General features: G+C 43.1%; 1 protein-coding gene across 1 annotated transcript in view; it reads right to left on the bottom strand.

Moving 5' to 3' along the window:
• Positions 1-15,584, bottom strand: part of LOC311020579 (zinc finger matrin-type protein 4) — a 47,152-nt gene extending 31,568 nt beyond the window's left edge. The window contains exons 1-2 of the mRNA XM_084020689.1: positions 14,972-15,584; positions 1,059-1,175 (exon numbers count right to left, since the gene is read on the bottom strand). Coding sequence (XP_083876815.1) covers positions 1,059-1,175; positions 14,972-15,007 — 153 coding nt within the window. The 5' untranslated portion in view covers positions 15,008-15,584. The remainder of the gene's footprint in view (positions 1-1,058; positions 1,176-14,971) is intronic.
• Between the last annotated feature and the right edge of the window lie 1,264 nt (positions 15,585-16,848).

The raw sequence follows: 16,848 nt of genomic DNA, 5'->3' as shown, positions 1-16,848 counted from the left end.
GGCTAAAAGCGGGACCATGTGTCACCATGGTTACCCTGCACTGAACCTCAGTGTGCACCGTACTCTAATGGACAGTGCATGTCTCTCTCCGGCCTCTGTTTTAAGTCACGTTGGAGGAGACGGGTGGGGGGGGAGTTAAACAAACAACCGTCAGCGGTAAGCGTTCGCTAGCAACTACAAACTAAACTGAACTGCCGAAGTGCACAAGTTATCCTTCCGGTGTTTTGGGCGAGTTATCAAAGAGCTTCAGGTGCATTGCTGCCAAAGTCTGGGCTGGGGACTTACTCCAGAACCCAGGACTCCTCAATAATTTATCCCCCGTGATAGTACTCCTTTATTTAGCCTGTTGTTGTTTTCTCTGTCTTATGTAAAACACTTTGTTACCCTGTGGATGAAATGTGCTATACAAGTGGAACTGCCATCGCTTGCTTTCTGTCCTCATTGAAACGAACACACAAAAAACTCCCTGCCTTCGAATGAGTTCTTGCCCTGTCTGCCTGATTTACTGACCTCTACAGAGATCTTTTTATTAAGACCCATTTCTCTGCACAACTCAAGGCCGTGTGTTTCTATCAGACTTGGCTCAGTTTGTAGACCTGCATACAGACAAATGCACATGGTCGTGGTCTTCGCTTAATTCTCTCCAGATAAGGGTCTTGTCCTCATTAGTCTGCCTTTTAATCCCCAATTCTGTCTCGTAATAAAGGACGACCTCAATGCAGCAAATGCACGCACATGCATATGCGTGCAGACACGCACGCCTTTGTTAAATAATGCACAGGGCTTGATTATTGGATGGCCATTTATGAAATTACTCTTAGGGAGTCTGCTGTGAGGTGAACTACATTAAAATTCCCAAAAAGTGTGTGTGTGTTTGTTTGTGCATTACCATGCTGCATTAAGTCTATGTATAATGGATGCACGCTGCTTAGAACGGCACAAGCACAAATTGGTACAAATGGGGCTGAGATGGAATGTGTGGTGCAGGAAATCCGCAGCAACATTATTATTTTTTTCTTCGTTTTTTAACATTCCTCTGTGAGCAGAGACGGACTCACCTCGTAGTGAGCGGTGCGCTGGGACTCGGAGATGAGCTGGGCATTGCAGATGTTACAATAGCTCTCTGTGAACAAGCCTCCATCCACGACGCCTGCAGACTTCATCTTCATCTGAGACTACACAAACACACACACACGGCCACACATACGCAAATATGAATATGATTAAAAAGCAGCACGGAATAAAAATCGTCAGTGAACCTTACAGTGCGTGTTTGAGGTGCATGAGCATGCGTGTATGTCATCTCAATTTAGAAATAGTTTTCCTTCAGTATGACGGATTCATCATGACAGTTCAGTCCAAATATATGTTGATCCTCTCTGTCAGAACATCCTCTCATGGATGATTTTGGCTCCAGTCATTGGCCTGAGGCGCTGGCTTGAGTAAGTGCATTTTACTTAGCAATAAACTTTTGCTCTCGCTTTAGATATGTGTGCACCAACGTATGTTTGGAATCATTTAGAAACGTGCATGGAAACAACAAGTTTAAAATGTAAATAAATAAATGTACTCATTGTAACAATGTACTGTATATTCATGACCCTCATTAATGGCTAAGCGATGACATTAGTGCCTTGCATGCAAGGGTGCTGAGCAAAAAGCTACCAATAAACCGTTGCACACAGGTTGAATCCATCATTTATCGCCGGCTGCATTGTAAGTGCAAAGCAAGACCCACTTACGGAGCGTACCCACCAAACGCGATGAACGCGATTGAAACGCGCGACAAATGAAATCGCGTCGCGCTAGACGCTCCAGTTTTGACGCCGGTCCAAAAAATGCCAAAAAACGCCTCATCGCGGCATCGCGTCATCGCGTCGAGCTCGCCCAAACAACAACATTTCTTCCGCCATTTCATTCTCTCGTCGATCATGGCTGAGATAACCACCATCGCTGCACTGTATCTACTCTGGAGAAGTTCCCAGCTTCGTCTGCGGGCTAGGCGCCGACGTCGGTTCTGGGTGCATGCTACCCTACGGAGGCGGCGTGAGCTCGCCGAGTTCCACCGTCTCCTGCAGGAGCTGCGCCTGGACGACGGCCGGTTCCAGCGGTACTTCAGGCTGACTGTTGCCCAGTTTGAAGACCTGCTAACCAGGGTACAGGACCGGGAGGTTTAGCTGCTGCTCTGCCCAGAACTGGTGCTTCATAGCTGGCCATAAGCCCCAGTGATAAACAATCGCAAAAAAAAAGATCTCTGTGTGTGAAAGAGCTGGGATTGATATGTATGTATGTGTGTGTGTGTGTGTGTGTGTGCGTGCGCGTGCGTGCGCCCCCCAACTTTGATTATGGGCAATATATAATATAATATAATATATAAATATTGTGGCAAAAAGCGAGGGAACACCAGGACGTCCGTACGTCAGCACGTCGGTGACGATCTCAACGCTGATAGGCTGTCGCGGCGCGTCTTCACGCGAATTCGCCGCAAAAGTTCAATTATTTCAACTCGAGCGATGGCGCGATGAAGCGATGGCGCGATGAAGCGATGAAGCGATTTTTCGCGTCCATCGCGCCGCGCTATCGCGTCCATCGCGTCGCCCGGCGCGATGAAGCGTCTAATCGCGTCTTTGCATTGACTTTACATGTAATCTTGTCGCGCGATGAAGTTTCATCGCGTTTGGTGGGTACGCCCCGTTAGACCCCAGTTCACCCATACGGAAGAGTTAGTTACATTGTTGCGTGCTTTGCGTTAGAGAAAGCGTGCGTGAGACGATCAGTGTGAAGTCAGCAGTAGCGTCATAGTTGTGAAAATGCTTCAACTCCTCAAGACCCAAGCCAACTTCCTGACTCTTGTTTGGCATCTGCTGATTAATGTGAAGGTTGTTTGCCCGAAGTTAGCAGCAACAAGGCTTTGACTAACTTAAGGTGGACTGACTTTTTAAGGTGGTTATTCTCCTCTCAGATCTTTCCGTTTACTTAAAAAAAAAAAAGAATTTCAGCCGATAATTTTAACTGTTTAACTGATAGCATTAATCAATCAAAATTAGATTAACGGTAACAGAGATACATATTAAACAAAGAAGTGCAGGACCATTGAAACGTTTGAGAAACTTGGTTTGGAGCTTTCTGGCCATGTTATAAGATGATTATCTTGTGAGGTTTTTATGAATTGTGTTGGGTTGAATCTCTCATTTGTTGGCATTTAAGTGAAAAGAAAAAAAAAGGCGTAATCAAAAATAAGTCACGTTTTGCCTTTTCCTTCATCTCCACATACAGTCTTCACTCAACTCTAATCTGCAGCTCCACCCACAACTTTCCAACAGATTTTGTGCTGAGCGCTTGTAAAAATCCAATGCCAACCTATACACAAATTTTGACATTCATTTTTGCAAGCTAAGAAAAACTGATCAAGGACTACCATTCTCTTCCTTTTGAATTCAATTCTGAACACTTGCAGGAAATATAATGCTGTGAAGAAGAACCGTATAGCCAGTAGCAACTGTGGCGAGGATTACAGTCTCTGAAGTAAGTTGTAAAAAGGTCTCAAGCAAGATTCCCCAATGAGAAACGGTGTCTTAAACCTTGTCGGTGCTAGAACCAGTAAATCCATAGAGACCTGCGTATCCTACTGGGAACCGGGGCTCTGGCTTCTTAACAACCTGGCAGCAGTGTTTTCTTTCACTTTTCTACTGGGTACCATAATAGAAAATGGTTTAATGATGCACTCTGTGGTCTTGTGTTCAATTTTCTATTCTCTTCATTATGTGTGCCCTCTAGGCACGGCTCTGACAGGGTTAGGGTGAGTAACGGGTCTGTTGGGAATGGTCCAGGAACATCAACCATTAAACTGGATGAGCCCCTTGCCCAAAGGAGGTGCGGGACAGGCTTGCTTGCAGCAACGGAGTGTTTTATAGAGCGAGATACGCGAATGCTGCAGAGGTCAGCTGCAGTAACTTTGAAAGAATAGGGTCTTTTTGTCCGGCAGCCTGAGAGTCGCCACGTTAGTGATGAGATCAGACAAAATCTGCTGTCAGCAGGGAAATGTCATTGACAGGAATTGGTAGGTGTTATTTATTTCAAGTCTAGTGTGTAATTACCTTTTAGCCAATACAGCGACTCAACACACACACACACACAACTGGTAATTACCCCTCTCTGTTCTCCTTGTCTGTTAAGTTCACCCTGGACCTTCCAATTAACCACAGACATGCTGTACAGACACTAACAATGATCTCGTTGAACCTACAGCACAATACAACCCCCACGCATTCAAATGAAATGGCAATGCAGATACATTTGAATTAGGGCAGCAAATTAATTCATACCGTTAACGTGTGTTCCCGAACAGGAAAGGGATCACAATCTGTCTAAAATGTCAGTCGGAAACTTGTTTTGTCTAGAGGCATGGAAGCATTATTACCTTCGCTGTGTGAGGTGTCCTGTGAGACGCGACAGAACGTATCTATTTTGCAAACTGACACTTTAGATTTGCTGCAGAGTTTGCGTCCTCCCAGATTTCCGTGGCAAGAAAAAGACCTCGTCTGTCTGGACGTCAGCCAAGCAGAAGTCTACTCCATCTTTTAATCTTCAGGCTAATTTAAAGTGATTGACTGCAGAAATATCCTTATCGTCCTAATATCTCTATTACCTTTTGATTATTACATGCAAGATGGGAGATGAAGACTAATTAATGGAGGCAATCTGTTGGTGAGATTAATAGAATGCCAGGCCCAACGAAGCGAAAAGATGGAGAGACTGATAGTGGGGGGAAAATAATGAAAGGGGTAAAGAGAGAGGAACAACTCGAGGGGGAGGAGGGGAGGAGGATAATTGGTGCACTGGACGTGTTGTCATCATGTTACATGGGTCTTAATGGAAAAGACGTTTCATTCATATCAGATCATGTTATGTTTTATAAGAAACTAATTACCAGCAATTTCTAAACTGCCATGAGTCACATATAGATGTGTTATATTTAGCATTGGCGACGGTTCAAATTCAGTTCATCTTTCGGTTCCTTCTTTGTTCAGCGTTCTAAAGTTACAGTATAATTAGTATCCTATTTTTGGCACACAGTAAGATTTGGCAGAAAAGGCTGTGGTCTTTGAAGGAACTCTCACGACCGGCGTACAACTTCCCCACATAATGCAGTATATCATCATCAATGGATCACTATTGTTGGGCCGTGTATTACTCACTCAGGGGGATCAAGTACGCAAACCAAGCTTTTAACAATAACTGGCATCCTGTCTAATCCTGCCGAGCAGAGCTCCGCTGTGCCGTTTCAAGGGCCGGGGGTCGCCTTCGTAAAGAAAGAATAATGTGCATTGAGTGTCAACGATCGGGGATGTTAGGATTCTGCTGGGAGATTTTAACGTATATGGTTATTAAATTTGATCAACAATACCAAAAATGTAGCTAGGACACGATATAGGTTGTGGCGGGGGAGGGGGTCTTGGCGTGTCATGTTCTATTGGCCACGTTCTACACCTTCATGAATGTAATTGGATTTTTTTTTAGCCACAGCTGATGCCAACCAGCCAGCGCAGTTTCTGAAATAATGATCCTTATTTCATTAACTAATAAAATCAATCAAATCAAATGAAACTACAACCACACAGGTCTGATGGAAAAAAAGATATACTACTCACAAATATTTTACTGAATTTTGATGGACAGAGGAAATTGTTGAAAATGATACACAAACGGCAATTTCAAATTAAAAAAGAAAACCCAATTAAAATCAGCATTGCAAAACCTAGATGAATCTTTCCGAATACATGAAAACCTTGAGGCGCCTGCAGACAGAATGAACCTCGATGGGATCTCTCCTTCAAGACCACAAGTATTTAACATGGATGTGAACTCTGAGCCTTCCCTCAAATCTCTGCCCCTAGCCAACCATTCATTAAAAAGCTGGCATTGAATTAGATGTGGCTCTTTCTTCTCTGTGAATAAATGCAACCACTTGGACTGTTTTCTGTCGCCTGGGCGTAGAATATTAATTAGTTTGTAGTATTGCTTGCAACTAGATAGCATTGTACTAAATGAGAGCCCCCCTTGAACTGACAGAGATACAGTTTAACAGGGAACTTCATAGACACTCTTAGCTCTAAGCTGAAAATACATTTGTCCCCTTGACTATCATTGTTTCATTCCGTTCTTCCCTTAACAGCTGCCCCGAGCTGTTCGGGGTTCGGTGCCTTGCTCAAGGGCACCTCTCCAGCTACCAGTCCACACTCCATACCTGGTCCAACTGGGACCCAACCCGCGTCCAGACGGACTGTGCTTCTGCAGGTATACTGGTGTAATGTGAACTAGGCTAGAGAGACTGAGGGATAAAAAGAGAGAGAACAGCAGGTTGTTGGGGCAGCAGGGCCTCCTATGATGGGTAACTTTGGTATTTTCACCCTTAATCAGGATCAGGAACGGTAGTTGAATTCAGTCATGACAATGAAAGTCTTTGTACATAGCGATAAGCAACTGTGAAATGAAAAGCATATGCAGGGTTCTTTATAATATGAGCCTGTCAGTGGCAAAATACTTTTTAGTGAATGTAAATAGATGGTGCAGAATTAACTGGTGTGATTATGTTGCAGCCCAACTGCGGCGGTTTCACTCAATACTGGACCCATTTCTTAAAATCTGTTATGAAAACATGGGAAAATAGGGCGCAGGTTGAAAAATACTGAAATGACCCTTTTTATTTCCCTCGATCTCTCCATTTTTGGATGTTCTGTTCCCCTCTCTCCGTGCACATGTATAATATAATACAATAATATATAAAACAGTTCCTTTCCCATTTGAAAGTTAAATTATGCTATCAACTATAAATTATTGACATTAGCTTTTGAGCCAATGATCTGTCTAATGAGTCACTAGCGGGTTTAACAAAAGAAAGGGTTGCAGGGTTAATAATATGGAAGACTTTATCGCAAAGGCTCTCTGCCTGGTCAACTTTGATGTTACACATTACAATTTCTTCAACATTTTTTTCCCCTGCACACCCCCCCCCCCCCCACACACACCTTTTTTTTGTACAGTAGCAATCAAAGGTGCTAGACTGGAGGAATAACGCTTCAAAGGAGCCAGAGCCCGAGTTTGAATCCAAATTCACACTCATTCTGTTTGCACTGCAGGAGCTCGCTTTGTACTTTTCCTCCTCAATGCTCCAAACTGCAAACATGAAAAAAACCCTCAAATACAGCCAGGGTACAAACACACACAAGTCTTTTGCTTTTGGAAAATACAGCTTAGAGCTAAAAGCAAAAGATCCAAAATGGGTGACAAATATGTGATTAGGGTTGCAGTCTGTACTCTCATTGTTTATTTCAGCATAGTCACAACCAAGAGGGGAGACTCTCGTGGGAAAAAACAGAGTGTGTCTCAGAAAGTGTGTCTCAGAGAGTGTGACCTGACCAAGGTCAGGCTCTGACCAAGCTCTCGTTCCCCTGAGTCAGTGTGTCTGTGTTCTTATGACTCTTTCTCTCCCTTCGCTCACTGCTTGTGCCCTAAATTCCACTTTTTTTTTAGCATTATGGAGCATCTTGATATTGAAACTAAAAAAAACATATTCACATCCTCATCTTTCTGCCTCCCTACTCCATCTCTTCTACACCTTTCCTCTCCCATTGGTGGAAACGTGGCCATGAGGGCAGCGGCTATTCATAAGGGATGATGAGGCTCGGCTCGACTTCTCTAGTCTTGCAAAAGAGAAGCAGATGAGCTACGTTAGACACGCTCATTCCTCTTAGGGATATACTTGCAAATATGTTCTGTAATATTTGAGATGGGTGTGTATGCACTCGGCTCTCCCTTGCAAAAGAGGATAAATAAAGATAAAAAAACAAGCGAGGTATCCACTTTGAAATTCAGCCTCAGCTATACTTTGTGCTCAGCAAATGCTAGCATGCCAAAAAATGTGAACATGGTTGATCTGCTAAATGTCACAATGTTGGGGATATCCTTGTGAGCATGTTAGCATTTAGCAAAATGCAATACATTTACAGAGTCGTTAGCACGGCTGTAGACTAGACGCCACTTCTTTGGTTCATGGGTCATATTTAATGAACACATTGCAGTGAAATCGCACAACAAATAAAACAAAATGTTCCAGATCAACTTGACACGAGTTCTACTTCTTCTTGATCCCTTGGTGAGTTAACTGTGAATACCATTTCTTCATCAGTAGATGTATAACCCTGAACAGAAAGTCCCCCACCAGTGATCTCTATAGCAAAGCAGTTAGTGAAGCAAAGTCAACTCCTTTCAGCTCATTTGAGCATTTCTCTGATACACTTTCTAACCTCGCTGTCTGGATTAGACCTTTTTATTCATTAGATGACTTCGGTGGTATCTTTTATCTCTGTAAATCTCTCTCTGGGCCATTACTTGTTAATGGTATTAATATCTACTGCTTTAGGCCACAATATGGATTCATTAGAGGGTGAATGAAGACTATTATCCCAGGCAAAGTTAAGTTTGCCCCTGTTTAACCGAGCACATCTCTGCCTCCCTGTGTCTCTCTCTCTCTCTCTCTCTCTCTCTCTCTTGTGTTGTGTGTGTGTGTGTGTGTGTGGAGTAACTGAGTTAATGGGGGGAGACAAAGGCAGCCTGAAGTTTGAATGGGGGTAGTTATGTTACTGTAACATATGGGGGGGTGCTATGCTGAATGGCAACAAAACTGTTGGGGTTTATCTGTTTCATTAGCAACTAATTGCATTGTTTTTATACATTCTGTCCAAATGTTCTTCTTCTGTTGGAGGAACTTTCCAGGCAGAGTTCTCATCTCCATATTTTCCCCTTGAAATCGGTAGAGCAATTATAAACTAAACAATGTCTTGGTATTGAATTTGGATGTTTAGTGCAAACACCAAGTAGTATGAGACTGCACTGAGAAAATGGTGCAATGGATATAAAGACGGTCATTGGACATGGTATTGCACGAAGCCCAAAGCACTCGCTGTATATATATTTGGGCTGTGGCAGCATGCGGTCATCTCGGTATAATACACACAGTTATACGCACATTGCCTTTGGTAGCAGAGAGTGAAACTGGGATCTGAGCACCTGAGTATAATATTATAATTCAATATTTTCAAATGTGTTTTCCCCTAAACTAACCAAAAACTCACACGTGAGCAATAATAAACTCCACTTTCAAGTACAAAAATGCGTTCTACTAATAAGTGGATTGAAGGTAGCAAACAGATTTCCCATGAGGCAACATGCACCTCGGCACAAAAGACGTGCTTTTCCTAAGAGACTGAGCCGGAGTGAGACGTACAAATAACAAACTCAAAAAGATATTGGAAAAGAAAAATAAGTAGTGTAAAACAAATTGAGCACAGAATTGCATTAAGAGGAACAACTGAAGGGACAAAAGCCAAATAATGCTTCGTAATGACTTTCCTCGCCCCAGATCTCTCGGTCCTCTCTCTCTCCCTTTGTCTTTGACTCTGTTACTGAACTGATATGACTGCAAATACTCGCAAACTAATTAGCAACAAGGCACTTTCCCTCTTAGTAATTAGAAAAATAAGCTCATTGGTCTGTTGAATCCAAAGGCGTCACCAATACGGATATTACGTGGTGATTGTGGTGGTCTGACTATAGAGCGGGTGTATAAATAGTTTCAAAACGCGGCTGAGAATTAATGATGTATTCTCCTCCTGAGGGGACATACACAAATATCCTCGTAGGATCAACTGTCAATCACAGGGCAACTATTTCCTCTGCGTTGTCTTAAGTGTCTGTCAGGGTGTGTGTATGTTTGCTTGAGTAAATGTAAGTTGCCATGCCTGTGAAGGGATCCCCATAATAAGCCATAACAAGGTTAAAAACAGCCTATTAATGCACCTCTTGTAAGAGGTATGTGTCCCTGCATGCAGTATTTCTAGAAAAATATACCTTTGATTTTGTTTTTGTTGTATACATGACCTTCTGTGTAATTGTGCCGGAATAATTAAACACATCAAGGTCAGGGTAAAGAAAGGCAAGTGCAATAGAGATAAAAGACTGCTTCTGTTGTTTTCATGCCCTGCTCACTGTTAGCCTTGAGATTGATTGTATTTAACTTTCACTATGTGGAGATTTTTGTTTATCCAGTTTGCTGGTTTTTTTGTGTTCTTTAAGAGTGTTATCACATTGAAAGGATTGATTTTAGCTTTTGGTTGGAGAGTTTGCTTGGTCCTTGAGCGTTTGTTAGAGAACAGTGCCTCCAGCAAACTGTAGCCGCAAGAATGAAGGGGCAATCAATGGCATCGATCAGGCAATCAGCTGCCAAATGATCAAACAAAGGATATAAAGTCCATGTTGACAAGAGAAGCAACTAAAACTTTGAGCTACTTCAGATGAAGCCTTGGGTCCATCAAATAAGAACAATAATGAAACTACTGCCCCCACATGAACCCTGCTTCCATTTTTTATACAAATATGATTTCGATCAAGGAATTGAAAATGAGAAGGTAGCATTCTTTTTTGATTTTCTCCTGCAGGACATTTCCAGGAAAAGCGAGAGCGACCAACAGCCTTCACACACACGACGCAGATCTCACGATACGGCGGTGAGTGATTCGCTATGAGTTATGCAGTCTCCACATGCACACACTACCCCCATCTACAGAGATCGCATGCATATAACCATCACACTGTGCTCATGGGCTGTGTAAATTATGACCAAACACACATGCACACCAAGGAATATGCTATTGATATATGTATGAGCTGGGATTACATGCTGTGCATCTCTTTCCCGCACACACACACACGCAGGCACACACACACACACGCACACACACTACACGTGCACAAACTAGCACACATGCACACAAAGGAATATGCAATTGATATGTACTATATGAGTTTGGACTGCATGTTGTGCATCTCTCTCCATCTCTCACACACACTCATACTCACACACACACACACACACACACACACACACACACACACACACACACACACACACACAAAGGAATATGCTATTGATATGCACTGTATGAGCTTTGACTGCATGCTGTGTAACACACACACACACAGGCATGGATTAAATAGGGCATGACCTTGCAGCACCCTAGCCTGCCTATATAAATAGGGAGCTGTGACCTATGATCAAGTGCGTCTGTACTGCGCCTCTTCAACCCGCAGCTATTCCTCAGTGCGTTTGTGCGAAGGTCTATGAAGTTTTGCAAATAACTTATTCAGACAAATTCAAAGATGGAAAAAGAATGAACATCTGATAAGCATATTATTCTTCCCTCATTCACTAATGCACCCACAATATCCCCCCCTCTCTCCTTCCCTCGTTCCCTCCCTATCTGGCAGCCGGCCAGTTTCCGAAACATGGTGATGGAGCAAAAGAAAATTGATTTCTAAAGAGCTCTGTCTGCTATTCCCGGATATGAAATATGCAACCGGTTATTAGTCTAACACTGATATTAACGTAACACAACAACCGTGTTGAGATATTTATTAAGGATGTCTTTCTGCTTCCTGCTGAGAGACACACTAAATAGTCTAAGATTGATAGAGTGCCACTTGTTCAGGGCATGCTAAGTCATTATCGGTACTGCACAATTTTGACGCTGTCTGCTTTGTTTGAGAGGAAAGGGAGCACAAAAAGCTCTTTGTGAAAGTTTGGCACCACAGTGACGCCGCTGTGAGACAGACGGAGTCAATATCTTGATGGTGCAGACGGACACAGCGGGCGGTTCCTTATGAACTAATATGCTTCTATCAATGAATGTACAGCAAGAAAGGTCAAATGGCCCACACACTCAAGCACATGGACACACACACGCACATTCATTAACACAGATACACACAGTAAGCAGAAGGGTCACAGCAGACAGTGTGTGAGGAAAAAGATATTTGAAGACGATGTGCTGCCTGTTGCTATGGAGCACTTCTGGAGGAAACGTAGACGCACAACAGACACAGACACTACACATGAGGTGCTAACAATCTTAAAGACACTGGGGATCTTGCACACCTATGAGCAAAGACGTGCACAAACTCATACGTTCAATCAGTCCACGTCCTATCATAAAAAGCAAAGAAGCAGCAGCCACTTTCAGGAGCATCACTGCCTAAATGATTGCTCCCGGACTGTGTGTGTGTGTGTGTGTGTGTGTGTGTGTGTGACTATATTTGTGTGTGCGGGAGTGTGCGCGTGCTTTATTTGTATGTATAAAGGGAAAGCGGGCACTTTGCAAGAACAACATCGTTTTTCTGTTTATTCCTTCAGGACTTGGTAATTTATGCCAGTCGGTTAATCAGATTCTCCCCCAGATGCAGTTCAGCACCTCATGAGAGACGGAAAGAGGGAGAATGAAATAGGCTTCTGTGCTTATAGATGGCTCAGAGCCGGCAACGGCCACACTGCATATGTTCTATATTATGAACATGACAAAATTGACTTACTTTATTTTTGTTTTGTCATTTTTGCTCTTCTTAAAATGTTCATTTAGCGGATTAGCTGTGAAGTTACATGTAAATACTTTTATGTGTTTGTTATGAAGTGCTGCAGGGATGACGCTTTTTTTTTTTGCAGGCAGAAGTTCGCATGGGACTGGTTCCCTCAACAAAAGGCCAATGGGATTTTCACATTGGAGTTTGGATTATTGCAGGAAAATATGTCATACTAACTATTCTAATCTTCACAAATGAACACCACTTTTATGATTTTAGTGTTAATGCAATCGGCAAAAGTAAAAAGCTAAGATTAGCGTATAAATGACGTATACCAGAGTCGCATGAGTGTGTGTACACACAACCAGGCTGTAAAGGTGGACTAGTCAGCCTGATGATGTATTTTATATCATAGAGCAAAACGTTAACGAGACGTGAGAACTAATTTCCAGGTTTGTGGACTCATCCCGGGTCACACATGCACACAGTGAAGTTAGCCTCTGCATTTAACCCATCCTCGTATTAGCAGCTACTATACAGTGCTGGGCCGGTGGGTGCCTTGCTCAGGGGCACCTTGGGAGTGCCCAGGAGGCTAACTGACATCTATTTAGTGGGAACTTTTCCATTTTCAAAGAAAAAATGCTGGTCCAGCAACCCAAATGCAATGTCCTGCTTTGTAATACATTTCTGCATTTAGATAATTTTCATTAGCGATCAATAATCAGTTAATTGTTTGATTTACATAGAATTTGGGAAGAATGTCAATCACAATTTCGTGAGGCCCAACCTTCCGTATTCAAATGTCGTTCTGTGTTTTACTAAACTCAAATATAAAGATGTTTATGATCACACAAGACGAAGGGAAGAAGCAAATCCTCCTAATTGAGAAGCTTATTTAGAACTTTTGCTTGAATTCATTAACCAACAAATCCAGCTCTAGTTCATTTTTTGGTTTTAAAAAAATTTGAAGACATTGCTCTGGTGACTTTGAATGGGCATTTTAAAAAATATATCTGACATTTTATGGACGAAACAATTAACAACTGATTTGACAGATTCCCCACAGTGAAAATAATGATCAGCTCAAGGTGCTTTTTCCCCTCGAGCGCTGAGACACTCTGCCGCCTTGTCTGCTGCAGTGACCTGATGTAACGTAGAAGTCAGTGCACGCTGATCGATAACTGTATGTAAACAGAGCATGAAGCCTCGGCTCTGCTAAGTCGGTCTGACTACATGGGGCCGGGGGGGGGGGGGGTACCTGGTGCAACTCGGTGGAAACAAAAAGGCAGACTATAGACTGCAGAGAAGAAAGCTCTGGGTAAATAAACTGTCCTGTGTTGAAGGATAAATTGAATTGTTTGTGATGACACTTCATTGAGTCTGAGTGACATTTGGGGAGAGCCTGTACTGTGTGTGTGTGTGTGTGTGTGTGTGTGTGTGTGTGTGTGTGTGTGTGTGTGTGTGTGTGTGTGTGTGTGTGTGTGTGTGTGTGTGTGTTTTGCCCTGGTGACAGGCAGGCGAGTGCTGTGTTAAGGCCATAAGCTGGTATCATCCTGCCACAGATGCCCTGTGTGAGACTGACGCATTCTTCCCAAAGTGACAAATCCTTGCAATGAGCGGGCACTCGATGAGATGGATCGGAGCCAGTGAAACTAGAGTATCGGAGCGTATCCACAATATATATCTGACATGTGTCTCATTTTCATATTTCACGTAATTCATTACTGTAGGTGCGCCAGAGTCTGGGTTTCCAGCACGGCGAAAAAAGTTTCTGAATCATGAGGAAAAATCGCTGCGTCCAATTTGAATTACAGCAAACTGACAACTTTCTCTGAATTGATCTAAAACGACACCAGAGCTGAAATGAAAGGAGCTAAATTATCGGAATAGTCCATTGCCAGAAGATTAATCTGCAGCTGTATTGATAACAGATTAATCACTTAAGTAATTTATTAAGCAGAAACACCAGGCATTCTCTGGTTTCATCTGTTCAGGATCCGCTGCTTTTCACTATGTTTGGGTCACTGTAAACATTTGGGGACCTCACCTTGGACTCTAAGTCACTGTTTTCTGACACTTTATTGACCAAACAATTAGTTGATCAACCATATCCAGAATTGATGTAGTCATCAGTTGCATGCAACCCTACACTCTGTTCATGCCACACATATCACGACCAACACCTTGCAACGATCCAGCAACGCATGCATCGACCATGTGCTACTTTTAGGATAAATTGTGCTATTAAAAGCCCAGGCGAAGCATGATGGGACAACTGTACTACCATGCGGCAGTATATGCTATTTGAAAATGTAGATCAACACCATGCCTCAGATTTATCCAGAGATTAAATACAGCAAAGTTTGAACATGTTGCTTGAAACTCCAGCGACACGAGCTATCCCAGCAGGAATCCCATAGAGGTATTGGGTGATTTAAGGTGCCATAACCTTCAGTATAGTCTTGCTTGAAACCCAGACGTCCCAATGAGGGAGGTCATCTGTTGAAACACACTAACAACGGTCAGTATTTCCCTTCCAGTCTGGAGTCCCATCACTCACCTTGCGCAGAGGCAGCGGCGACTCTCCGACAACCATCGGCCAAATGCGCGTTTAATCCCTTTAACGCACCTGGGCCGTAAAATCCGTCAAAAATAGTGCCGTCAGGTGGAGCGTCCGTGGCAACGCTGGACTTCAATACCGATGCTTTATTTTACGTACCCTCCAAAAAAAAACAAAGAAGAAGAAAAAAAAAAAAGAGAAACTCCCTCGCGCTGCTGCCCGTCGTGATGCGCGTGTCCTCTAGCGACTCCAGTCTGGAGGATCGCGGAGAAGAAACGAAGCTCTGTTGATATCATCCACTACTCCAAGCAAAAAAAAAAAAAAAAGAAAGAAGCAAAACAAAAACAAAGTGAGCTCACCCAGCGAGAGGGAGGGGGAGAGAGAAGCGGAGGGGGGAGAGAAGAAGAAGAAGAAGAAGGGAGAAAGTGCGAGCAGCCCTCACCGGGATGAATGAAAGGCTCGCGCGCCGTGAGAGTGAGTCTCCGCTGAATGCTGGGTTTGCAGAGTGAGCGAGTGGGAGCACTGGTCGAGTGAGTAGGTTTCCGCACAGTGCACCCACATGAATATCGTCTTACATAAAAACGAGCAGAGAGACGGAAAGCGCGCCCAAATCCCCCCCTCGTCATACAATTATTATTTTCATACCGATGTGGTGTTTACACAGCGCAGTGGTAGCCTAATTAATTAAAGGGGATCAGGTGTGCGACAGTCACCTTGTCACATAAGACTAAAGAAGATGGTTTTAATGGTCTTCAACCCTGGGGTCATCTGAGCAGCTGCAAGAGGATTTATTCAAGGCAACCTGTTAGGGGGGGGTAAATTGTAAGGGGTTGTAAACCTAGGTTGGAAACCAACGTGTCCTCTGTGAATATAAGCTCGTTCTTAGGTGCGAAGTGGTGTATATTCTGCACTACTTTTCCCAGCATGCATTTGACTGAAGACTGGGTCCCAAACAGATTCCTGTGATATTCCTTCAGGGATTTTTTGATGAATAATGAAGACTGTGTTAATGTGCTGAAACACTGTTAGTCAGACAAAACCAACAACTTTTATATTCCCAACAATTAGTAATCCAATTTGGAAAAAAAGGACATATACGTGGATGATGGAATTAAACATTCATTGCAGCCCTACTTTATTGCTACCAAAGCTATGAATATTTATATTTAATATCACTTTTGCTATGGCCTCAATTTCTTCTCTTCATGCTGCATTTTTCCTGCAGACATGTTGATGTTATACTCTTAATGACTACTGGTCCGACTCTGCAGACTCGCTGAGAAGGAACACACTTAACGTTAAAGACTGGCAGATTCCCCGAAATCATGATCTCAGCAAAAACCAAATTGCTGCAAATCAACCCATATTTCAGGAGGACGTATTCCTAAGAAATTTGAATAAACAAGCGGTTGCTTTTTGAATCCTAATCAAACCAAGACAACATAACACCGCCGTGAATCTGAATGACTCACAGAAAACCCTTGTTGGTGCTTTGCACAGGCAACAATAACACACCCTTGATCTATCGGAAGCGCCATTAACTCACCGTGGACAGCAAACACGTCCCAAAGCAGTCATATGCACCAAATTTACAGCTTAGCTGAAAAGAATGACACCGCCATCCCCCACTTTTTAAAAATATTTTTTTTCGGTTTGATTATCCGGGGTTTTTATAAAATGCCACATATTATCGCTAGTGGATGGATGTGCATTTATTCTGGGAGAATGGGCGCCTATTACACGCTTTCTGAGGCTGAGACAGCTGCCCTCAGTGAGGTAGCCAAATACTTCACTGCTCAGACAATGTAAACACACACACACACACACACACACACACACACACACACACACACACACACACAAACCCACTGACACAA

This window comes from Eutrigla gurnardus (assembly GCF_963514095.1).
Source record: "Eutrigla gurnardus genome assembly, chromosome: 11".
In the NCBI taxonomy this organism is placed as follows: Eukaryota; Metazoa; Chordata; class Actinopteri; order Perciformes; family Triglidae; genus Eutrigla; species Eutrigla gurnardus.
Note: the sequence above shows the minus strand (reverse complement) of the source record. Positions and strands in the feature narration are given on the sequence as shown.